The 26,412-nt window shown below is 36.5% G+C and overlaps 1 protein-coding gene across 2 annotated transcripts; it reads right to left on the reverse strand.

The window, feature by feature from the left end:
• Positions 1–2,553: 2,553 nt before the first annotated feature.
• On the reverse strand, positions 2,554–26,191 carry LOC149717859 (dopamine receptor 2-like). Of its 2 annotated transcripts, XM_089834573.1 has the most exons (4): positions 25,739–26,191; positions 6,850–7,233; positions 5,336–6,611; positions 2,554–5,270 (listed from the first exon to the last, which is right to left on the reverse strand). In XM_089834573.1, exons 3-4 carry the CDS (start codon positions 5,454–5,456, stop codon positions 4,021–4,023), a joined length of 1,371 nt encoding a protein of 456 aa, XP_089690699.1. In that variant the 5' UTR covers positions 5,457–6,611; positions 6,850–7,233; positions 25,739–26,191; the 3' UTR covers positions 2,554–4,020. The 2 variants fall into 2 exon arrangements, with proteins under 2 accessions (XP_089690699.1, XP_089690705.1); XM_089834579.1 differs by lacking the exons at positions 6,850–7,233; positions 25,739–26,191 and having other exon boundaries at positions 5,336–6,663.
• Between the last annotated feature and the right edge of the window lie 221 nt (positions 26,192–26,412).

Consider the following 26,412-nt stretch of genomic DNA (forward strand, 5'->3'; position numbering starts at 1 on the left):
ATGATTTACGATTTATCATACATTTCCTTCGCTCCCTTCCTCTCCGTTCCTTCAGATATACATCTTAGGTTGGTTTTATGTACTCTTAAGGTTAAGAAAGAGAGATAGCGAAATGTTCTTAGAATTACGGTGGTAATCGATGGGAAAGGAAACCCTTTTAAATTTTTCCCCGGGATAAGCCACGTCGTTTCTCTCTCTCTCATCTGATCCGCATCATCTTCATCCCTCCTCTTCCATCGTCGAAGGGAAGCTCTAGCTATTTTCGATTTTATTTTTAAGCCTGTTCTTCTTGAACCCAACTCTTCTAGGTATGTACCAAGGCTTATCAAGGACTCGCTCGTAACCTATTGGTCCTAAGCGCTATACTTCTCCTAGAAAAGCTGGCTGGTATATTTTCTTCGAAAAAAAAAAAAAAAAGCTTTTATAGGGATTCATCTTATTTCTGTTATTTTTGGCCTTCTTTTTATTTATGTAAAGCTAAATCCCCGTTTTTTATAGGTATTTTTATAGGTATTTCTTTATGTTGAACCTCAAGGGCCCTTGTATTTAAAACAAGTTCGGCGTGCTAAAATTTAAAACTCGTAAAAAAAAACCGTTATATTTTGTACATAAAAACCTGTGGGCTGTTACTTGGGAGATATGACGTCATTATACGCCATCATACGTCACCTTACAAAGAACTTTACGTTATCTTTTAGGTATATCACTATGACACGTTATTACACCAAGAAGGCCCAAAACCTTTAGCCTAGATAAGGTTTAAAACCTAAGATTTTTTGTATATAGGTAAAATGAGGTCCTTTTGTCGAGAGCGCGGCTCATTTGACTCATTTTTCTAGCGAATCCGTGAAATTATCGCGGCGTATCATCATCAGTGTGTTTTTACGTAAATTTAGAATATTTTTTTCTTTGTCGTAGCGTCTTGACTTGAGACTTAACCCCCTTGGGTCGGATGACTTTATATATATTTTTTCGTCAATCATCCATTCAGGCATAGTGTGTCGATATTTTGATGTCTTTCGGTGTCCCGTAAAGGGACATTGAAATGGCCCCCCGCAAAGGCAGCTATTTTATCAAATAAAACGGTGTTCCAACCCGCTTCAGTCTCTCTTGTTTCTTTCTCTTCAAAAACTGAATAGGAAATCAAAATCCAAAGTCTTATTTTGACATTTTCTTTTTCTTTGATGACATTTTTTGGGGGGGGGGACCGAAAAATATCAAAATATATGACATCGCATTTTCTTTTTGCCCTAAAGTCATCTCTACCATTTAAAGAGATACTTAAACGCGATAAAAATTAAAAATTATAAATAAATTCAGAAAAATTGAAATAAGAGTTTCTGTAAAATTGTGCACTTTAATTGTTTTTTACGAGATTTCAAGTTTGATTTTTTTTTACATGATAATATATTATTGTTTTATATAATATATATACAAATATGGTAAATTCTATATTTAATATTATATAAACTTAAATATCTAGATAACATACTTTATTTATATTTATATATTGAGCTTCCAATATTGATACTTTATCAATAATATCCTTTTCAATCAATTAACCAACAACAACTTTATTTACACAATTTACGATAATTTTTATTTATTTTTTTTTTGGTTTTCAGTTAACTTTGAACATCGATTTTTTCTGGGAGACTAGATGCCTTTAAAATAAAACGAACGAACCAATCACTGAACTAAACCCTTCTCATTTGGATAAACTCTAGATCATTAGCGAAAGACGCTCATTAACTCTTCTGGTGAGTCATTTTTACGTTCTTTAATTTGAAGGTTTTCTTTTTCTTCTTCATTTTTTCTACTGCAATATACGGTTATAGTTTAAGTATACCATCATTATGAATGATGCCAAACCTTGGGAATGGGGGGGGGGGTTTATGGGTAAGTGAGAAATGACCTATAGGTGACCTCTGACCTTCAATGGCATTTAATCCCTGTATACAATACATTAATTAGTTACTAACGTAACGTAAAGTAACGTAACGTGGGTACATATACATCGTATACTTATATACATACATACATACATACATAAACCAGTAGTTAATTTTGAAATAGTTTGTACATTTTAAGAGCTTCTGGTGTCTGTTGTTTTTTGATAATTTACTTCATATATATATTATATATTTAAAAAAAAATCCTTTATTTGAAATAATTAGATGCGAGCCCTTTTTAGTTACCTTTTACGTTATCACCTTCTTCTATTATTTGCTCCATAAAGAAATTTAAAGTATTTTAATATTAAAAAAAGCTATTTTAGTGATACTTTCGCTCTCACCCCCTTTTTTAAAATTTCAAGTTCATTATAATCATGAGAAGAAGAAGCTTAAAAGCACTTTAGTAGATGGGTCCCCAAGCTCTATCTAGTCCTAAGGAAAATTAGAAACCGTTTTATAATATACCGGAAAAAGGGTTGAAGTAATGAGTAAAGCGCTTAACGTTTTCAAAGATTTGAATTTCCTATGGGAGAGATAAAAAAGTTTCAAATATAAGTTCCTAATATAGAATATACCTAGGAGAAGCTACTTAGGGCAGTGGGACGTTATATTTCATATTTTACAAATTTAATTTTTGGATAAAAATAATTTTAATTAATATTAATTAATTTTGATTCCATGATCGATTGGTCAAAACCGACCTAAACTTCTTAGTCGCTGGGAAAGTTAAAGGAATTAATTGGAATACTTTGATGTATAGGTTAATGAATATATAGTGTGTATAGGTAAAGAGAATGAAAAGGGTCGCGTGTCTAGTCTAGCTTAATCGTTAATTGGCAAGCCGCGTTAATTGCCACGCGTCTTTTCCGCGCCCCAAAAGAAAATAATCGGAAATCATTAAATTTTGTTTCCTGGATGAGTAGGGACAAAGATTCTTCGTTAGTACATTGATGTACAGCGGCTAACGAATTTGGTCTAATTACGAAATACGCGTTCCTTTTGATATCAATAGCGTTGTCGTATCAAAGATTTTCAATTACGATTGCGCTTGAAAGAAATTAATTTTAATTTAAATGGAAATCATTTATCAGATTTTTCTAATTAAGGGTTTAATTACGGGACACGCTTCAGCCACTTTCTTATTTTGTTTCGTTTTACCACGTGACTATACTCGAGTTCAATTGAATAAATTAAACGAGAGGTCTTTGACGTTGCGAGTGATGTTTTCGTCAACGACCTCTTTTGATGAGTGTACCTAACCTCTTTGAAAGACTAATAATATATCTGTTTTCAAATTGAAAGATCTCTAAGCGTTAATTTCGAGTATTTTCGTGGAAAATGAAATATCTGACTAGACTATAAATTGCGACTCAAATTAATTAAATTTTTCTACCATAAAAATAAAAAGGGGGAAATCCGCTCGACTTGTATTATTTCTCCTCGACTTTTGGTCGACAACAATTAGAATGGTACGCCTGACATCACAGACTTAATATATCATTTGTTTGTGTACAATTGTCCTTAAGTTTTAATTTTATTTATACATTTATATAAAACAGATTTAGTACTCTTTACTATCCAATTATTTTCAACAAACTTTTAAAACTTTAAATAACATTTGTATCATCATCATTATTCAAACATTCGGAGCCAGGGTTACGGTAAATGTCGACTAGAATGGAGAGTTTTCCCGTACGTGCGTTGTCGGTGTTTCAACTCTACGTAAAACTTGTCTAATCTGAATATTTTTAAGTCTTAAATGATTCTCTAAAAGGGAGGGGCGAGACTAGAGGAGTAAAATATATTTTTAAGTACGCGTTAGCGAGGGTCCTTTAAGCTGGCCGCGTTTGAGAGAAATTTCAGTCCGGGAAAGAGATAAGACGTTTTGAAAAACACCCATTTAGTTTAAAGCTGAATGTTATGGGTTTCAATATGGGTCCGCGTAAGTCGTGGGACTCGAGAACGTTACTTTCTTATGGGCGCCACCATTTTGCCAGGTTGTTTCAACTTTAACTATGGAACCTTTGGCGGGGGCGCGAGCGTTATTACAGTTGTTAGTTTTGGGTCATAACGGTATATCTTCGGTCATAACGACGTTCGATTTGAGACTGGAAAGAGCCGCTTCGGAACGCGTTTTTCGATTTAGACCTCCCGGTCTATAGCGTCTCCTTTTCCTCCACTGTCTGGGACAACAAGCGCAGAGTAATTTGTGGAATGCCCTTCTAAAATCGCGACTCCAACAAACGTAGATGACCGGGTTCATGCTGGAATTGATCCAACCCAGCCACGTCACGATCGAAAAGACCAAATCGGGCTGATAAACGCATTGCGTTTCCCCGCAAACACCCATCAGCACGTTAACAATGAAGAAAGGTAACCAACATAGAATAAAAACACCCATAACGATACCCAAGGTTTTGGCCGCTTTACGTTCTTTGGCGAATTTCGCCAGTTTACGGCTGATGGAAAACGATTTCATGTTGCGTTGGGCGATGTGTAACGAGTTTCTATCGACGCCTTCGTCGACATTCCCGGAACTACCGTAATGATCGACGGGGTACATGGCTTTGTAGGTAGCCGAAGGTTGGAACGCGCCGCCGCGGTGTATTCTCAGCGTTAAAGACTGGCACGATTCGCCGTCGCCGTTACAAGTTTGCACGTGTTTCGTACCCAACTTTAAACTTCGCGTCTGTTCGACAGCCGCGCGGTAAATTCGGTAATAGGTGAAGACCATGACCGTTAATGGTCCGTAAAAGGATATGGTCGAGCTGAAGATGAGGTACCCGATGTCTTCCGTGAATTGGCAACGATACGGATCCGAGATTGCGGGGGAGACTGACCTCCACCACGCGATGGCTGGGAATGAGATCAAGGAAGACGAGACCCAAACCAAGGCGATTAAAATTCGAGCGCGACGACGCGTCATTTTACCCGGATACGCGATAGGGTCCGTTATGGCCCAATAACGATCCAGCGAGATGACGCACAAGTTAAGAATGGACGCCGTACTGGCTAAGACGTCGAAGGAATGCCAAACATCGCACCAGTCTTGCCCGAAGACCCAATACTTGTCCATGACTTCGTGAACGGCGCTGAACGGCATGACGACCGCCCCGACAAGGCAGTCCGCCGTTGCTAAGGAACAAACGAAGAAATTGGTGACCGTGTGCAAGTACTGCTCGCGCGCCACAGCCACCATGACTAGAACGTTGCCGAAAACGGTTGCCACGCAGAAAAACGCCAGGATAACCGCCAGTACCGGATGGTGAATTCTTAAGTCGGGTGCTTCTTCCAACTTGCCCACGGCAGAGTAACCTAAGAATCGGGGTATTTAGAGTCGTATCGGATAACCTTATTATATCGAGAAATGAATACATTACCGGTTGAGTTATTGGCGTAGGAGAAGTAGTCTGGGTTCCAGGTGTCGTTGAGAGTGTCGTTGAAAAGGCTCGAATTTTCCGTGGAAGTCGTTAGAGTTGCCAAAACGCTTGACAACGTCATCTCATGATTTGGACGTTGTCTAATCGATTAATCATATTTGCCTCGTCGACTAAACCCGCCGGGAATCGATCCTTATCATTAAGATATCGATTCTTATCTATCGGTAATCGATTCGCGACCGATATTTCTCTCTTGAGCTAAAGACGCCTCTTCCTAATTTTCTAAATTGTCTTTATAAATATTTATAATTCTAAGACCGTCCGAGGGAAATTTCAATTCCAACGACTCTTCTACGTGTATATCGTTAATATAATTCGGGTATTGTATACGCGCACCACCCCCTAAAATCAACTCAAATTACGCAAAAATTTCCTCGGAGAGCCGGCTGGTTAATTCGGTTTTATTATTTACCACGCGATATTAGCCCTTTTCGAATTAAACCTCGACGTGGGCCGCCCGCCCTTTGAATTCCTAAACAAGAAAACTTTTGATGTTGAATTATATATATCGTTCTTGGTTCTACACAAACCACCACGCGCGCCGCGAGATCGCGCGCGTTGTATCTAAAAGGTTCCTAGAACCCTTTCCACTGAATATTTTAGTACGCCTTCCGCCTTTGAATGCGCTTTTATTTTTATATCGTTATCGAGGGCCAGCGCGAGATTCGCTCGTAAATTAAACCAAAATGGTCGATACGGTTTGGGCTAGCTAAAATGATGGAAATTGACCACCAAAACTCTTTAACTTTATATACCTATATAGCCGTACGTAGCCTCGATAAGAGGCGAGTTGGTAGTTTTATCGGATGCAATTTCGGCTTAGAAATGGAAATGTCCTTATCCACTCGATCATGGTCTGGACAACGAGCGGTGGAGCCGGGGCCGAGCGCTCCTTGGAAGGTCTCATTTCCGAATGAAGCTCGTTTATTTCGACACTTTCTCGTATACAGTCTCTTTGGTCTTCCTTCTCTTCCCCCGCCTTTTATCCCTTTTTGGCGGGAAGCTTAATATAACCAGAAGACTCGCCAAGAGGAAGATAAACCCCCTTTAGTCCGTTCTCTTAATGGAATGAATGCGTTTCGACCTGTCCTTTCCTTGTCCGAACGCTCTCGCTCTCCTCACGCCGTTCGATTGGAAAGCTTGTGTTTGCGTATAGTCCCGATTCCTTCCGAGTATCTTCTTCATGTCCACCAATCGAATTCTATCACGGGATTACCTTTTTAATGGGAAAAAGATTAACTCGCATTTTTTTTTGCGTTTCAACATGATTAGTATCGGTTCAATTAGTTCACGCCAAAGTTTGCTCTGCAGTTTAACTCTGAACACCCTAGCTTAATTGTTAACCAAATTAACAATTATTTTCTAGTTGTTAGCCCCTCGATTAGGGGCAGAATGTTTCTCGAGCAGTCCGTAAAGAGTTGAAAGAAGTTTCCTAATTTTATTTCACATCTTACCTTTAAATCATTTTCCAATTGGTAAATTTCAGATTCAGATTTTCACGATAGATGCCACAATTTCACAATATTTAGCGATACAGTCGGTATAGCTTCCTGTGACCTTAAATGACCTGAATGTTTACCATGACGTCATCATAGGAAAATACGTTTAGAATGAAAGTGAAGATTTCATTTCCTAAAAATCACCCCCGGGAGATTTTACTTCCTTCCTCTTAAAAGTCTTAACTTGGACTTTCCATTTAAAAATCCTTCTCGTAAAACGCAGAAGGTTTTTTCTTTCTTCTCTGTTCTTGATTCTCTCTCTCCTCTCTCTTTCTCTCTATTCTTCAATATTTCCTTTGCGTTATCAATTTTCTCCAATTTTCCTTCGTCAATTCTGTACTGTAAAAAAGAAAGGACAAATATTGGATTATTTAGGTAGAAAACCCCTTCTTTTTTCTCGGAGGGATGGGGATGAAAGTGTAGGAAGAGGAAAGTGCGAAAACGTGTTTAAATCAAATGAAGCTCAGTCCCGTTTCATTTGTTTCCATTTCGAGAGAGTGAAAAAGATTGGACCAGAAATAAAAAAGAGGCTTACTAAGAGAGAGAAACTAGCTTATACTGTAGAACTCTCCAATTTATAGCCGCTTCGATCTAGACCTGTTTATTGGGAAGGCAAAACTTAATGAAGTACCTACGCTTTTCTTTTTCCATTACATTTTTGAGTGAGTCATAGAGAATTATACTTAGAGTAGTCGATCGCGACTTTTAACAGAGGTTTTACATAGTTAGAAAAACTATTTGAACTAAATTCCTTTAGTGTTTACTCCTATTGTTATCATTTTCTATGTACCACGTCATCCACGGCTTCGTATATCGATTGTAGAGTTAAATTGGTCGTAGCTTCCCAAACTGTGTTAAGGGTGTTTGCGTTGCGAAGTAAGACTAAGAAGTCCCGGTTCGAATGACCTCTCTAGAGGATCAATTATTTATCCCCAATGTCGTCGACTAACTTTGGTGCCGAATTGGATTTTTGATGAGATTTAGACTGTTTATACCTACGATAAATATTGACAAATCCGAATTATTTTAACTGTCAGCGCGCGCGCGGACGGGACTCATTGTTATTGTATTTTAATATTAGGGCCAACTTTCTAGTCGAACTAAATCAAATATGTATTTGCTTGTTTTAGTTCTAAAACAAAAACAGTCGTAATAAATGAGATTCCCATTTGAGTTTGTCGACCGAAAATAATTCGGTATACAATATCGAAGTTGCTAAATAGAGTTAACCTTTTGGGTGTAGGCGTACAATCTATGGGGGATAGGGGGGTGTTTCGTAGGCTTTTGTCGCGCGACCTCTCGGACTATCCCGGTACGGGGAATGATTGCCACTTCCGGTTTGCACGCGAGCCCTGATTGTGTCCGCCGACGTATCTTAACGGGAAACGAGACATTCACGAAGACTATCCATCGGAACGTCATTAATCAGAAATTTCCACCACGATATAACGCTTCGTATTATCGCGAATCTATTACGACATCACGTGAATATTTAACATTTTTTTAAGAACTTAGAGTGGGTTACTTCATTTGCCATAACGTGACAGTTAGGAAAAGAAAACATCCGATTGGCCTATCAGCTACCATCTCTTTTAATAGATTCAATATATGTCAATATTCTTGTTAGTTTGAAATCTATTCTTCGTATGTCTCGTGATATTACGAGGTAAGCTCAATGCACTCGCTCTTTGTGTAATAGAACAGTCTAAGATATCCATCTAAGGTTCCATGGAATACTTAATTTCTTGCTTTGTTGTCTTTGAGATGCTGGAAAAATCAAAATCAGCATTTGACAAAAAACAATCAGGTTTTTAAGAGGTTTCTGTTTGTAGTTTTAGTTTTGAACTGCTAAAAAAAGAATCGCGATTAGTCTATTTTCTGGTCTATTTGCCAATTATTGGGTTGCTGTCAAAATATCTTTTGCGAGGATTTTTATTTGAGTTGAAAATGTCACGATATTTTTGAAGGCTTAATCCAAAATAACGTCTATATTCTCACGCCGGTTGAACTTAATTTTTAGTAAACTTTAACCTTTTAAAAGTACGTACGTAAGAATAATGTAGTAGATCTTAAAAGTTTGAAATTAAATTTAAGAAACGTAAATGTGGAACAGAGAACACGAAATTCCGTTTTTATCAGCTTATGCAACTTTAATATGATAGTCATTAACACCACTCTTATATTTAAATTTGAAATTTCCGGGACACCCAAAAAAACTAAGATTAAAAATTCATGTTCTAGGAATGAAACGAATAAGAACACGCGATGGGAACCGTGTTCACTCGAACGGAACAATTTTCTTATTTTCTTTTTCTTTTTTTAACAATTTGGGTCTTTTTTCTTTCTTTTTTGGGGGTGGGGTCCCGATAACCTCCCAGTTGCTCTAAATCCCTAATGGATGCGCATTATGTCGAAGAAAAGGTTGGCCAGAAACGTATGCGAGGGAAATGTTGAACAGATGTCGATTTAAGTATATTGTAATATATTATTTTACATCGGACAGAAATTGAGGTTTATTTTTCTATACCATCTCAACCGATAAAAATAATATCATATTTTCATAAAGTTCCTTTGCCCCCCCCCCCCGGCTTGGAAAAAAGAATTTGGCGGAATTGGTCCAATTTAAACAAGAGCGACAAGCCGTATTAATACCCTCCATAAATAATTAAAAATTAAGTCTTACTTAATGATTAAACTCTACCTAAATAAAATGATGAAAAGAGGGAAAGACAGCATTTAGGGGTAAACGTCCCCATGTATTTTCAATATACCCCTGTAGAAATGTTTCAACCTCTATGCACCTCAATGTTAAAACGAGTAAGACCCGAAACCACCTTTAGTTTTTCATACAATTTTTGGGAATCACTGAACATCGCGTAACGTATAAGCGAAAACCGAGTTTTATCCATAGCAAAGTGTATATATATATATACAAATTCAACGTAAAGCGGAAAATTGTTCGTCCATGAAAACATAAGAAAAAGGAAAAAATTGTTGCCAAAACTAAACCACCGATATTCCAGGCAGAGACAAGCTCTCTCTCTTTATATTTCATTTTTTGAATTCTTTGGTCTAGCTGAGTGAACGATTCCTAATCATAAAATGGTTTCCCTTCTGTTTTTTTAACCATAGACATATTTGCCCCGTATTTGTGTACTCGAAGAAGTAGATTACCCGAAGTAAAACACCCCGGGTTTTTTTGTAAGTAGCTTTACGGTTTTAAGGGTGTTATATAATAAGTTTAAACTATACTTGAAGTAATGGATTTCTAGTATTCTTGTCTGGAAAACGCTCAATGGGGATTGCTTCGTCAACTCGCGCGGTTTATCCAAAGATATTTTTTATTTCATACGGATAAACTTATCCCCTTAAGAGCTTTTACCAGTTGGCACGGTCAAAGGTTTTTTTTTTTTTTTTTCTAAATTCCAATATTCAGCCATGATGAATTTTTTTAAAAGGAGCATTACCTCTAGACGAATAGCAGCAAAGTCTTTGATCTTGCCATAATTAAAGTTGCTAGACATTTACACCGCCGGAAGTTTTACAATAATTAAGGCCCATTTTTGTCTTATTTTTTTCTATTTTTCTTTGCCCCAAAGCTACGGGATTATAAGGTATAAATCTATTTATATACTTAGAAGGCTAAATTCCATATGGACCTTTGAATTATGGGTGGAACTCGTGTTCCGGGACGCTTCCTTTAGCAATTTACTCGCTTAACAGACGTGCCTATATTTATTTCCGGTTTCACTTTTCATTATCGTCTAAACCTAATTCTAATGTCTTCCTAATACCATTAGAAACGCGTTACGACAGACTTCCGACTTAGAGACAAGTTAGATTGTTCGAGTCTGGCATAGTAGCTTCATCACGAAAGAAGGAATATTTATCTAGAGTAATTTCTTTCCGGGGGTCTTTCCCTCTTTTCCTACCAACTGCCCCTAGCTATTCTTATAAATCTTAACGCAATTCGTTTGACTTTTAACCAGTAATGAAGAAATATTAGGGGAAAGGCTGGAGAAATAGGTGGTCTTGCGCAATCCGTTTAAGTTTCCGCGTATTAAATGAAAGTAGGCGAATGGATCATGTAGGGTTACGTCGTTTCACGTGCGGGACCCCATAGGGAAAAACGTTTTTTACACGCGCTAAGAACTTTCCCATCTTATTTCTTTTTTTTACTTTATTTCGCAAGAAAAAGTTGTATTTCATTAAATTTTTCTACCTAGTTTTGGTAAAAAATTACGCCTGGTTTTTTTTGGGGGGGGGGGATGTGTTTTCATGGTGGCTGTACTGCAAATTTTATAATAATAAATTTTCAAAGTAAGAGAGAAGAAAGATGTTTGCTGGTATACTTGGCACTCGTGTGACTTGGGGGGAAAGAAAAATAAAGGCGCTTCACGTAGTGAAAAATGTTTGGAATATATATTTTTATAAGTTACCCTTGGGTTAAATTTATAAAGATTTTTTTAGAAAAACCGCGGCGTTAAATGCAATTTGTAAATATAAACTATATACAGGGCACCGAAACTTTCTAAATATTTTCGTCTGGTTCAAGATTGTTTTAAATTTCAGAGTGATACTTTTTATCGCTTTCATAATAACGCTATGAACTTCTGCATATATATTGATTTATGCGTGTATCTATTAATTAAATTTTGGGATATTTAGGCTTACCGTGTAGAACAATTTATACATGCGCGGTAACATTCGCAACTCTAGTGTAATCCCAAAAGCCCCAATAAGCACCAACTTCTCAAGTTTTTGGCAGAGCTAGTTAAAACTGGATTTATTGTCCCGCATTGTTAAGGTTTAATCTCGTTATAGGCGTCATGCATGGCTATAACTCCAATGTCCTTCGTGATCAGTATACGAAGTATTTACCGCGGTAACTAGTAAACAACTTGACCGCGTTTTGATCTCCAAAAATGGGGTCGAGTTGAAAATTCATTCATTATGAAATTTTAATACAAAATGAGTGGAATAACTTCAGTCAGAATATTAAGATGAAATGTTGGAGCTAACCTTAATTTGGTCTGAGGTATAACTTTTGTAAATTCTGACTTCAGGGAGCTTACATTTAACCCTGGGAGTGTCAGAAGCGTCAAAACTCCCTGTATTATATAATTTTTACACTACTTTAAACATTTAAAGTGGTGTATCGTATCTCTCAACGTATACTGGAAGAGCTAGAATTCAAATTTTTAATTCGAGTGTAGTTGCATGGGAATTCATTTTACAGTAGCTGAAACGGTTTAATTCGGACGCTGTTGCTAGCTCGGATGCTGGGGAAGCTAGCGTCGACGGTGCATGACTTTTCCAATTTCCCCTGTGAGATTTGCATCTCTACCTGGACAGCAGCTACCAGGATCAAATTAAATGTAAAAAGAACCCTAGGACTATAAGAGCTGTACGACAAGTTCCGAATGTTTGACGTTCGTTTTAAAGTACTTGCCAGTATCAGTATGATTACATTAAATAGAAGTTATAATAAATAAAACCCTCCTTCAACTCTTTTACCTTAATTATACTAATATCAATTAATGATATTATAACTTCGGATCTTAAGGTAACTTACTATATACTAAAACCGATCTCAAAATAAATGAGTGAAGTTTGCATCGCCATTAGTCTCCCCCCTCTTCCAATTTAATTAAGGGCAATTCTTAACTCTTAATTTATATCCAGGGTTATCTCTAAGAGAACATTTACCGCGTGCATGAGAACCATTTGTTGTAAGTGATGATGAGAGAAAGAGAGAGAGAGAACTCTCCTTAATAAAGCTTTCAATTACTTTACGCATTAACTCTTTCATAAATTCAACTATCTTCAATTAACTCTCTCTCTCTCTCTCTCTGTTCACGTATAATTTTGAATTCAAATATTTCTTAAGCCTAATTTTGAAAATTTTTAAAATTTCACGCGCATTAACAATCGTCTCGAGGAGTAAATGTCACGTGATTTGTGAATACATTAAAAATATTGAAATTTCGCGCGCGCTTTATGGTGTCGCGTGAAAATGGGAGGAGACGGACGAAGTGCCAATCAAAGAGATCAAAGTGATATTACTTATTAATATATAATCGATTTCAAAATCCTCCGTGAAAGGCTTCCGAGATTATTAAACTATTCGATCGAGTATCCCCCCCCCCCTCTAAGACGATACGATATATTGAAGTTTAAAGTGATTGCCTCTAGATATTGTAACGCCCTTATCTCAAACTGTCATTGAAAGAAGAGAGAGAGAGAAAAAAATGATATCCCCATAAGGTGAAATTGTTTTTAAACTCTATCAATAATTTTCAAATTCATCATCAAAGTATGACCTAGAATAGATTATTCATAACCGAGGAATCTTCAAAGATTTTTTTTAAAGGTTAGGCCTAGAATAAACATTGTTTGAAATTATTGAAGGCCAAAGTCAATTAGCTATGTGGAGGTGCAAGATTTAAAAAAAAACTTGTACATTCATTACAGTGGCGCCAAAAGTATACTAACTCGGAAGTTTTTTTGAGAAACGGGTTGTAGTCTAGTATGAGAAAAGGTCTTGGGTTTTGAGAATGTTAATTTACTTTCACTATAGTTGAATCTCGCTATGTCATTATTAGGCAGGCTCTTTATGTTAAGTCCGATCCCAATTTCAACAACACGTTTTAGTAAATGTAGTTGAAAGTTTTTCGGGAAGAATGGAAAAGGCTGTCACTATCTCCTCGGCTCTTTCTTTTTGAAAATGATTACAGGCTGGCATATTTTTAAGGATAAATATATACGTATGTATAGTCTCTTCAAGGCCGACATATTTTTCACACCTTTACGAGATAAAGTTTTCTATCGTTATTTAGGAAGAACAGGCAATCTGCTTATTTAAAATACGCTACACCACGTTTAAAAAGACATGTACCATGACTCTTTACCAGCAACGACGTAAATAACCAATACAAAGCGATAATATTGTGCTCAATTAAGTAAATATCGCCTAGGCCAAAAAAAAATAATTGACATAAGCTAGGGGATCATTATTTAGGTTTTGTTATAATAGAAAATTAAGGGAGCGAGAGAGAGAGAGAGAGGAAAAAAAAACATAAATTACGAGTAGACAAAGAACTCTGTTTACCGGATATTAATTATTGAAAGCTGAGAGTTGTGTCCACACACGTAAACCACACACAAAGTAATAATTAAGAAAAATATCCAAGCCTTTCTATGGCTTATTTATAGTTCGAACGATACCATTGTAATTTACTCTTCTGGTTATTTTCTTCTTCTTCTTTCTTTCTTTTGTTTAGTTTAGGCGCGAGCTTAATCACGTGACTGACTGGTTTTGTGAGCCATTACGCGTGGCGCGCGCGCGTTCCTGCCTAAATACTTAAACGACTTGGCTAACTGATAAAAGGGTTGGCTACGCGTCCTACCGATAGTGTATATATAGGAGAGAATAACTGAACGGTGCTGTACCCGTTCAAGAAGAATAGAGGGCGCTTCGTTGGGTGCGCGGCCTTAACTTTGGAAAGGGATGGAGACGTGGAATGGAAGAGGACTAAAACAGAGAAGAAGAACTGACACGGATGAGGAAAGGGAGGGGGGGAGCTAAGTTTGGTTCTTCTAACCTAGGAAGAAATAATTAACAAGGTGTTATGGACAGTTTAAACCCCGTGGGTAAGAAAAGAAAAGGGTTTTGCGTTTTTCGCCTTTGTGGACGGTTTTCAATTCAGGTAAATTCTAAATGAAAATAATTGCGTTGTCATTCCACATGGAAGGGCTCTATATATACTAATCACGTGACATTCCTCTGTCAGCTGTTCTAACGCGTGACATTTCAAAATTCAAAATCAAAGGCTTAACGTATATTTTTCAAATTTCTTAATAAACCCAGGGAACCTGGATGTTGATGAAGGTTACAAAAAAGCAGCGTCTCGGCGTTAGTACGGAATTAGAGGGTGGTTGGGCGAGCGTGATTGTAATTGGTGAAAAGTCGACGGGGCGTTAGTCTCGCGTCACTTACACTCAAATAATTACGACCACGATCCACGGCGACGACGAAATTAAAGAGAGCGATCCATTAAATCGCGCCTCCACCGATCACTGACATTTTTTTTCTCTTACCACGCGTACTTCCCTTCACCCCACCCTTCTTTTCACTTCCCATACACACTAGCTTCTCTCACAAACACTTTTAATAGCGTAAGAGGATTAAGTTTCGCCTTGCCCCCTTCACGCTGTCCGACCAAAAGCCCGCATGCTTTAGCCTAACTGATTAAAAAAAAAAGAGCTTACCTATATGCAATCCGAAGTCCGTAACCGAAGTTATTGCCCCGGGCGGTTTTCAACGCGCTTCCTCTATAGTAACGGAAGTAAAGTTGTTACACTTCCTTTAATTATGGACTTCCGATGGGTTCCTTTTTGTATGTATATATATTTTTCACGCCTCTGATCAGATGGTGTTACTAAGAGATGCCTTTGTCTCGCGAGCTAAATGATGGGGAAGCAATCTAGCCAGCTAGCCCGGGAGATTGGAATGAAACAAGACGTGTATTTATTGAGATTAAGTTTTTAAAAGTTCCCTATATACATGATCGATTAAATATATAGAAGAAGCCACATTCCCCGGATATGGTTCGATATTTTCTTAATTCTCATATTACATGCTCTCATTTTTATTTGCCGAGCTTCCCAATATCTGTTAGACGCGATGATTCAAACGATGTATGACATTCGATACTAGTTCGTTAAAAATCAACTCGATATCGCGATGTGAAGTTAGTTTCTCTTACGTCATTGATTGAAAGATGTTCGGAATAATTATACAGGGTGTTTGTGAAAAGTCCATCAATAATGAAAGGGCGTATTTACTGGGCCATTTTGAGTCGAAAATGTTCTATGACATTTTGCCGTCCGAGCCACGGTTTTCGAGTTATGATTTGAATATTTTAGGGATGACCCCTTCATTAAATTAGCGCTGTCTTAAAATTTCTTAATTAAATTTAAGGGGTCATCCGTAAATTACTCCAATCATAACTTGAAAACAGTGGCCCGGACGGAAAAATGCCATTGAACATTTTCGACTCAAAATGGCCCAATAAACACGCCCTTTCATTATTGATGGACCTTTCAGAAACACCCTGTATACAAGGCGCCATGTATGATTTAAAAAGTACGAGAATTATCTTTGATTTTTTTTATTGATTACTCGTTTGAAAAAACCCAATAACAAATATTCACACCCGACAAATAAATAATTCTAGGAACTTTTAATGGGGAGCAAACAAAAATTACACATAGTTTAAAATGATGCCTCAAAAACCCCAATCATGGAATTGGATCAAGAATATCATTTTGCAATTGCTAAAAAAAATATCTCAGACATTCGTTTCCTTATTTTGAATTTTATTATGGATTAAAATTAAATAATTATTATTACGAAGTCTTTTGACATTACGAAAGGAAATTGTCATAATAGGAAGTCGTAACACGACCCTGTTTATTTTAAACCTACGCTTAATTACGTCATAGTTCCTCTGTTTTTCTAAAATGTAGAATGGCGTAATTTTACGCAACCTATAGAGCAATATCTACGTTTTTACGCATTGACCAAGGCTTATAACTTTCGCGTCGATCTATCCCAAGATGTGACCATCTTATATCTTTACGAGACATCAGACAAGTAATTTGAATATTCCGGGAAGTCAAAAAATAAGTTATTTAAGATAAGGAACCTTTATATATTCCTAAATCAACTTACGCCGTAGAGAAAGGAGAGAGAAATTTTGGGTAAAAATAGGATATAGTTTTCTAAAGTCTTCTCGGGGCGTTCTAAAGCTTTTCTCAGTAAATCCACTCGACTTAAATCTGGCTGAACCTTTCGATTAATGCAATTTCTTCCTATAAGCTTCTATAGCCAAAAAATGGGATTTTAGGCTTAGAAAGTGGCGCGCGTGAAAATAAAAGAAATATTTGATTTGAATTGCTTTTCCTAGAAAGGAGGTGAATGAGGTTCGAGAAAAGGTTTCACGCGTAGATCCCGCCTTTAGTTGTTTACCCTAAAACTTGCTAATTAAATAAATCAATCCTCTAACCGTAGCTTAGACGAATAATAGGAAGCTATGCGTACTTTTCAGACTATAGAAGGATTGATACCATTTACACCAGGAGACCAAGCAAAGTGAACAGCCTACCTGGTGTAAATGGTATTAATCATCCTAGTCTTAAAACGATGTAGAAATCACGTGACAGTGTTAAGTCGAAACCCTATATACCGCTTTGTTAAATTTTATCCCAAATAAAGTTCTACAAAAACTTCATTTAATAATTAGTGAAAAGTATTCTTGTATGTAGCTATAAATAAATCTGTAGTACCGCACGGTGGCTTTGTTGCAAAGATTCTTACAATTTTAATTGGGATGGACAAAACAAATGATGACAAAAGAGAGAGAAATATAAGAGATTTTTCCCTCTCTAACCCTTGGGGGCATATGTGTAACCTTTATACCTTTCGTTATTTAAGAATCGACGTACTCGAAAAAGTCCTTTTCTTTAAAGTTCATTCTCCTTTAGCTTCGGGAAAAATTAAAAGCGTTCTTTTATTAATTAAAGAAGAAGGCTGTAAAATTGCGTCATTAATCTGAACTGGGCGAGGGGGAAAGCCTTTTTATATCCCCCTGAAGTTAACTTGACATTACGTAATTAAACTTTAATCAATAACTTTATTGAAATCTGGCTTCTACACAGCGTGGAAAGTGCATGATTAATCTTAACTTAGTGTTTAAAATTACATTTGAATGTTTGTTGTAGTTACAAAGTAAAATAAAATTTAAGTCCTTCAATTTATAATTAAAGTGCAATAGACTTAAATAAATAATTCGGATCTTCCAATTTGAATAGTAATGGGCTTAAATCATTTAGAGAGAATCGCGTAACTTTAGAATGGGACATGTAATGTTATTGGGAATTCTATTTATATATATGCGCTCTATTTCCTCTTAAAGTCGTCCCAATTTCGATGTTTAAATCTTTTTCCAATCTGCATTATCCTAGACATAAAATTATCCATTTGGGGACAACTTGACTCTGGATATCTAGGATTGAAGGCGACACACAGGGGGGAGGGGGTGAATTACGACGTAAATATTGGCCGTGTTAAGCTTAGGGAACTCTTTCAGACTCGGAATCTATTATTCGGATTAACTTAGGTGTAGTAGGAGTCGTCGCACCTGCCACCCTTATAACTTATAATAAAATAGAAAAAGTTTTCTCTACCTTCCAATATATATATGTGTCGCCTACGATAATGGCAGCTGAATGCGATTGCCTTTCTAGGTTACGTTGATTCATCGCTATTATCCTCATTCCCCTACATTGAAAAGTATATTAATCCGAAGTTTAAACTCCTGTGTGTTAGGAAAGATTGTTTTCCATATACGAAATAACGGGTTAGACAGGGATGATGGGGGGGACGCAAAATCTGAGAGAAATAGGCGAGCTAACTGTGGAACAGCTCAGGTTGGGTGCGACGCCAAAAATGGGGGAGGAATAGTAGGACATAATTGTAATTGGTTCATCTGTAGCCCTTCTTAGCCAATTACCATCGAGTCCGACAATTCCTCCCCCATTTTTTGCGTACCACCCAACCTGAGCCGTTCCATAGTTAGCGCACATGCCTATTTCTCTCAGATTCGCATCATTCCCCATTACGTATAAGGTTTATTTCAACCAAGCTCGAATTATTATCTCGTAACTTTGAGTTAATCAGCGTCTGTCTAAATAGACAAGTGTTGGTCCTAGTTAGGTTAGCTATCCCCACAACCACTATGAAGTTTTAGAGCCAAGTTTCTAAAGGAGGACGCGTGCCTCCCACCTGTTCGTTCGAGACTTGAATTACGCTAGGCATAGTCGAAGAGAGAAGAATTAAATGGAATTTATCCAGTCTAATAACACTCTCCGTCCCATTTAAATAAATTTGAAAGAGCGGTATAGTATAAGATGAAAACGGAGGTAAACGCCGCCCACTAATTTCATTCCAGACTGCACGTTTTCCTTACCTTTTAAGCCTAATACTTAACTTTGATCTTTTACCTATTTAAATAATGATAGGATTATTGTTATGGTTATTATCATTTTTGAATGGATATTCCATAGTTATGACTCTCCAAAGTCAACTGCCCAAAAAATAACCGTGTTAACGGAGACGATGTTTACGAACATTTCGCTTAATTACTCGGGCCCCGATTGTCGTCATCCATCCACCTTTGGTTGTTCTTAATTAGCTTTTCCCTATAAAAACTTTAGGATTCATTGTTAGATTAAATTAATGATTTTCTCGGCTGATTATGACGCTTTTCAAATATCAAAATCAGAAGTAAGCCTAATAAGACTGACTGAGACATCAAGGTGACCCCCTTAGTAGGTTGGGGTTTTTTTTCTACCGATATTTTGTGACAGTCCGAACCCTTTTCTTTTAAAAAAGAAAGGAAAAACTTCCAAATCCGATTTTCGTCGTCGCTCAATAATTCCATTTTGCCATTTTTTTTTTGAAACTGGAACGGGATTCTTTTGATTCAAGGGATGAGTCTCGGTTTTATCCATGGAGAAAAACGGAATGTAATAAAAGCCTAAATTCAATATATTTCGAAGCCTTTTCTTTTACGGTTCCCTTAACATTTATTCATTCAACTTAAATAGGTTAAACTTGAACAAATATATTTTTATATCACAGAAAAAAACTTTTTTCCCCATCATTGGGTTATAGAAACTTATCTTATTGAAACTTTCTAAAAAGTCCATTTGTTTTTCGTTAAATGATAGGCTTATCTTATTTGAATTGAAGCTTTAATAAAGTATTCTTGTTTTAGTTTAGGTTAATAAATTCGACTATTCAATATTAATGGTAGAATTGAGTAAATTCATTCTAATATGTTACCAAAAATATATCTCCATCCACGGAATAAATTACTTCTGTATTGTATTGTATATTTCTCCTCTCTCAGAATCCGAAGCTAATGGAGTTGTCAAGTTATTTAGATTTTTAGATTCAAGTCTAGGAAATATCAAAATCTTCCATACCCGGAGGCCATACTTCTCCCATTTCGAAAAGTGTACTTCAATGCTCTTTTCTGAATAATTTTGTTGCCTCGAGGAAAATTACGCAAAAACCACCTCCATCCACTAGAAATACTCCGGGAATAGACGTACTGTTTTAAAACAGTTATTGATTTTTAACCCACGTCTTAAATATAACTTTCTCATCTCGAATTTACAACGCGAGTTTAGTATACCATCTAAATTCTAAAGATATAAATTTTTCCATGAACAAATAAGGCCTAGGTAATTTCTAAAGTTTTTTTATTTTAACATACCCTACAGATAATTATTTCAAACTGGGCAACATAAGATCTTGAAATAAAATTAAAATAAGAATTTGAAAACTGCGCGCGTGCTTTTTAACAATTGACGGAATACCACGTGATTAGCCAATATTTTCTTTCTTTTTAAAAATATCTTAACAAAAGATTGAGTCTAAAAATAAAACTTTGAAGTTTTGGCGGAGCTAATTTAAAAGTCTCTCTTAAGGAATATTATTCTTTTAATAGAAAGCAAAATTTAGGAAAGAATAGAGAGACCCGAATGAAAGACTCCGCGGTTTCCCTTGATTAAATTTTACATCATCGGCTGAGCTAGACGAGGCTACGGATAGTTTAATTTCGTCAAAACTTGTTACGAAGAAGGTCAAAGAATAACCCCAAACCTTACAGAAATTATCACCGACGGTAGACCTTTGGCCACTCTTGGTTTTTGCACCAAACCAGCTTAGTGACCGTGTAAGATTTTAAAGAAATGGTATTGGTGATATTTCAAAGTTCAATAAAATTAAGTAATAGGTCTACTAGACCACGGTTTCGATTGGTCGTCGCTTTAATCAAAAAGTTTGAGGAAGTTTTTGAAAATTCGTCGATGGAGAATTTTTTTTTATTTCTCTTATATATGATAGAAAAAAAGGTGGAATGAAGGGGTTAGTGCCAGATAGCCAAAGATAAAGATAAAGATAAAAAATCAAGGAGCAGACGACCAACGTCCAATCAATTTTCCAAGTTTTCCGCTTATCTACCAATTTTTTTTTCTCTCTCTCTCGCTCTCTCTTTCGTCAGCCCTTCGGCGTCCCTCTATTGGCCTATTGGGCTAAAATAAGCTTCCATCTCTCTGTTCCTCGTTAAAATCTACAGTTAATGATCTTGATACTTTTTACTGGTTTTTCGGGTTTCGCTCTTTTTACGGAGAAAACGATTATCAAAGATTCCCGGAGTTAAGTCTTCCAGATATAAACTGTACCGCGCTCAACCCCGCGCTCCGACTTTTACGAGGGTATAGAATTCTTGGAAAACTATTTACTAGTGTTTCTTGGAGGTTAGGCTTAAGGGAGACTTATTTTTTTATTTACTAACATTCCTTGGACATGGTTTGGTTTAAACTCCAATGAAAGTTATCTTAGTAATTAAGTTGACGTTTCGTTTACTCGCAGGTTGAACTATTTTAATTCTTCATTCCAAACAGGTGGTAAGGGGAAACTCGCATTTAGGGGTTTTTGGCCCCGTATATTTTCAATAGGGCCCCTGTAGAAATGTTTCAACATTAATGTTTAGGAAAAAGTCGACATTTAGGGGCACAAGAAACAATACTGCACTAGGGGAACTCTAAATGAGATGTTGATTTTGCTTAATTACTCGAGCCCTAATTGTTCAAACTCCGAGTATTTAGCATCGCTGTTAAATATGACATTACATAAAGATAAATGACCTTTTAGCTTAAACAGAACTAAAAACATCCACTTGCGGAATGCCAAGCAAATAAAAAGTGACGTAATTAATTATATCAATCCAGGAAGTAATCAATTTAAAAGCTATTATTAACAAATTAGGCCTAACCCCAATTAACTGATGTCTGCGAATCGTTATAAAAAAGTAAAACCCGATTCTTTCTTTATGACCTTATACTCTGGCTGCTAGTTTTAAATTAGTTTTGTGTCTAGCTAGAGTACATTCGAGAGAGCACTATTTGCTTTTATATTAATGAGGGTCATTAAAAACGCATTTCTTTCCTTTTTAAGAAATCAGTCGCGAAGTAAGTTAAGGGTTAAAAGAAAATAGTCCCGTGATAAATTTGCTCGCCGGATAGAAAATAGTTTTAAAAAATGTATCCGCGCGCACTCAAAGGAACCATTGGGGAATAATTAATCATTGAAGGGCACGTGATGTCGTTCGTAAGACTCAAAAAAAAATGCTGGTCATCTTCTCTAAGCCTAACGTGATCCACGAGACCGTGACGTAAGCGTGGGCTTTCTTTCTGGGATATATTACTGTTTTAGGTAGAGAATGGCTTCATTTTATTTTGTTTTACTTAAGAAAGAAATTTTAGTTTTTGTGGGATGCTAAGTATATAATGGCTTTTTGTAAAGATCATCATAACTGTAAGAATGGGTAGACTACTTTGTCCGTATGGAACAGAACATTACGTGTCCTTTCGCCGTATGTTCGTAAATGGTGTCAATTGCTTTAGAAGGCGGACGCGAATTGGGGGAAAGAAAACAATTTTCCATTTTTTTTCTGAGGTTTACCAAAACGAAGTTCTAAAGATTCATATAGGGAAGGAAGGGATTTGGAAAAACACGAGAAAAAGTTCTTGAAAAATCCCGGTGTCAAAGCTTCTTTACATTTTTCATGACACCAAAACTTTTAAATTGAATGTTTAAAATGGTTGGGAAACAAAAGTCTTTTCTTACGGGACTGAATAAGAGACGCTACATGTAAAGCGGATAAGAACCATCTTATAGAGAGACCGACGAGAGGAACCAAGAAAAAGACACCACCAATCTCATCCCCTTTTTTCTCTTGGCGTACTTCCGCTTTTTTCGGCCTCCTGGTGGTGATATATTGATTTCAGACCCCCATCCCCATCTAAAACTTTAACACTATAAAGAAGAGACCACCTTGGTCCCTCTTAACGTCTTGGTCTAAAAAATATAGGCGAATAATGTCTAAAACAATGTGAAGAAATTCTATTCTCAGAAGAATATTAAATTAAGTCCCTAGTATTTGCTAATATTATTGAATGTAGACATTCCTGAGAAACTATAAGAGATTCATGCTACAACGTATATTTCGTCTAGTGCCAGTTTTCAAAAGTTTTTTTTCTTTGGCATTGTTGAGCTTGGAAATGTTATGAAAGTTTTGGCGCCGAGGTGAAATTGACTCCATTTATCAGCAGGGGGACGGACGCGTCATCCTTTTCCAATAATACACTTCAAAGCTTCGAAATGGGAAAACCTCTCTCCCTCTCCTCCCTCCCTTCTTCCCATAGTTCCTTTCGTGCTCTATGACATTGCAGGGACGGAGGGGGGGAACAAAAATTGGCTTAACACTTGTCGACTTTTTAATTTAACAAATATCCCAGCTTATTTTTCTGACATCAGTTTTGTTGAATTATTGTGAAAGAGAAAATTTACCCCTTTGACGATTTTTAAATGAAAATTCCAAAAGCTATTTACTGTTGAATTCCTCCAATACTCGGTATTTAATTAATTCAATCAACTGGTCGTCCTTTAGAATGCGAGTCGAAGCTACCATCCCTTGCCGTTTGACGTCTGGCGTTTGATTTATAGATAAAATAGGGCTTCATCGTAAATTAATATTTATTACAGGATAATATAAATTGTTTTGACCGTAGCGAACACTCCGTATGTATAAACCTCCATGGTTTGAACTTTGGTTTCGCATGCTTGGTCAAAAATTGATTTGTGTTATTTAGTTATATTTAAGCCCCTACCTACATGGAATACTTGGTTTATTTACAGAGGAAAACTTGTTATTTTTATCAACGTACTAGGCTACCACCATAATGGAAGCTTAAACTAAAATCGGAATTTTTTTTACCGTTATATTCTTCAGGTTTCGAATTTAAGCCCACGTACAATTTTCGTTCGACAGCAAAAAATAGATAGATGATTGTAGAAAATTGTTAAAATATCGGATTACCCGACTCGTATATATATATATATATGTCTTAGACCAGATTATTGAGCTGGGTATAGAAAAAATATACCGGAGTCTAATTTTAGAGTATTTTCGTTACTTCCGTACTAGTTTTATATAACAAAATTAGGTATTTTTTATTGATTCTTGCCTAAAGTAGACATAGACCTCTTTCAAAATTTATAATGGGCGAAAGTTGTTCAGTTTGCTTTTAGGCTAGGCTTAAATGACGTGAATTAACAAATATTTTAAGTATTAACTCTGTTTTAATTAAAATAATGGCAAAAATGTTCGGATTGGAATGAGTGGGGAAAGACTACATTCAGGGGTAAACGTCCCCAGGTTTACAGGTTTACAGGTTTAATTGTTCGCCGTACAATGGTACGCCCTTTTGAAACAGGGCGGCTCCCTACAATTGGGGGAGCGCAGCAGAAGTTAATAAGTCCAACAAAATGCGCAAATGTTTGTATTTTCAATACGCCCCTGTAGAAGTGTTTCACCCGCTGAGCATTAATGTTCGTGAAATAAGTTACCATTCAGGGGGAGTAAATATTTCCGCCTTTTTAGTTATGGTTAAGAATTGTTAATATAGTTAAAGCAATTATTATTATTATTATTTATTTATTTTTACACTATCTGAATTTTGCAGGGGGTCTATAGTCCGATAAAAACGGACCTTGTTTGAGTTGTTGAACGGTTTCTTCCTGAAAAGGACAGGCCTTTATTTTTCTAGTTGAACAAGGAGATTTATGAGAGTCTGCTAAAGGAGAGAATATGAAAGAAGAATATGAAATATGGGCGATTCAGCCTGGCCCTGTACCTTCCTCCTTGTAAAGGAGTTTATAACTAGCTAGGCTTACATACTCACTCGCTTACAGTTATAGAATCGAGTTCTGGGCAATAAATTTTAAATAAAAACTGCCATGGATATACGGAGAAGAGTTTTTATAACAAGATACGTTGGTTATATAACATACAAGATCCAGAAAGAAAAAAAAATCATTTTTGGAATTTTTTTTATGGGGATGTCCTTAAAGGGACATACTGCTTTAAAATTTTATTTTTCTATCTTGCGCGCAGTCAAATAATAAATAATATATGGTTTTAGATTCGGAACTAACTTTCCATAAGGAAATTAGCAACGGAAGAAGAGATTGGGAAGTAAAACGAAAATTAAATAACTTGGGTTTATTTCCACACCTATTATTAAGGCTTAACCCTTTCTTATTTGCTTTTGTCGTTAGTCGTTAAAAACTTTCATATTGCTTTCTAAACTATTTAGACTTTAATGTAATATTTTAGAGTCAATGGAGTTAAAGGCAGAGAGTAAGAAAAGGGACATTGTTTAAGTAATTAATAAAAATAATCTCTTAACCCTTTCCTCTATTGGCTCAAGATTTGTATACGAAACCAATGGGATATGAAAATAGTTAGGACTCTATAAATTTTTACGAAGCTTAGCGAATTTTTAAAGACTTTCGGAAATGAGTTTCGATAAACTTTTCCAATCACCCATACTCTAATTCATTCTTAGAATCTACCCTTTTTTCGTTATAAAATTTTTAGTTCGGATATAGTTTAGGTTGCATTTTAAGAATGCGACACGGTGAAACCTTTCCACGACGATTTTGTAAAATCAACTTTTAACCGTTTATCGTTTCCGAGTTTAATGGTCTGAAAAGTTTACCGTCTTTTAGCGCGCGTAAACTCTCTAAACTTCTATTAAAAAAACTTAACTTTTAAAATTTGCATAAATCGACAAATTCAAGAGATTTGGTCCGTGAGAGAAAGTTAGAAAATGAAAAAAAGAAAGAAAATGAAACCAAACGAACCTTTTTCAATAGAATGACGAATGTGTCTCCGAAGATACGTTTAGTCCATGACAGCGGTATTGTATTAAACTTGTTTAACAGTCTGTTAAACTCAAAAGTGAAATTCGTAGAGTAACCAGTAAAACCGGGCAATGAAACTTTATAATTGTTCTCGGCAAACTTTCCGCGATTTAAAATTTTCAGAATCTCTTGATAATAATAATAATATTTAATCCAAGCCAGTTGGGGATTTGGTTTCGAGCTAAATTAGAATGGTTCTCTAGTTTGTTTAGTTGTCATCACCGAATTCAAAATTGGAGCGCTTCTCTTGACAGCTATTGTCATCATCTCCGAGATGAAAGCGTTATACGTTTAAATTTCATAAACAAAGTTTTAGCCGTACTGCGTGTACCAAAGGAAGATTCTTAGTGGTTTTGGCCGTATCAACGCTGTTGCCGGTTTAGTGGTCCGAGATTTTGGCGCGTGCTGTAGGAAATGGCGCCAAAGACTTAACTCGCGCGCGCTATTACGAAGAAACCTGGGGGGAGAATAGCGCACAGCACGCGCGCGTTTGAGGCGACTCCGAGCGGAAAGGCGGGAAAATACGGTGCGGTCCAGAGCGAGACTGGCTCTGTAAAATTTCTTTCGTTAAGCCGTGTTTGTAGTCCTTATTCCCCGAAGATACTGACAGTCGA

This window comes from Phalangium opilio, unplaced genomic scaffold (genome assembly GCF_054372755.1).
Source record: "Phalangium opilio isolate 3A_F unplaced genomic scaffold, DU_Popi_V2 ptg000003l_1, whole genome shotgun sequence".
Classification (NCBI taxonomy): Eukaryota; Metazoa; Arthropoda; class Arachnida; order Opiliones; family Phalangiidae; genus Phalangium; species Phalangium opilio.

Bases quoted from the DNA above. Each gene is read 5' to 3' on its own strand.
- LOC149717859 (XM_089834573.1), bottom strand. From the start codon at position 5,456: ATGACGTTGTCAAGCGTTTTGGCAACTCTAACGACTTCCACGGAAAAT. The intron at 5,271-5,335 runs GTAATGTATTCA...CCCGATTCTTAG, and splicing joins CTACGCCAATAACTCAACCG to GTTACTCTGCCGTGGGCAAG.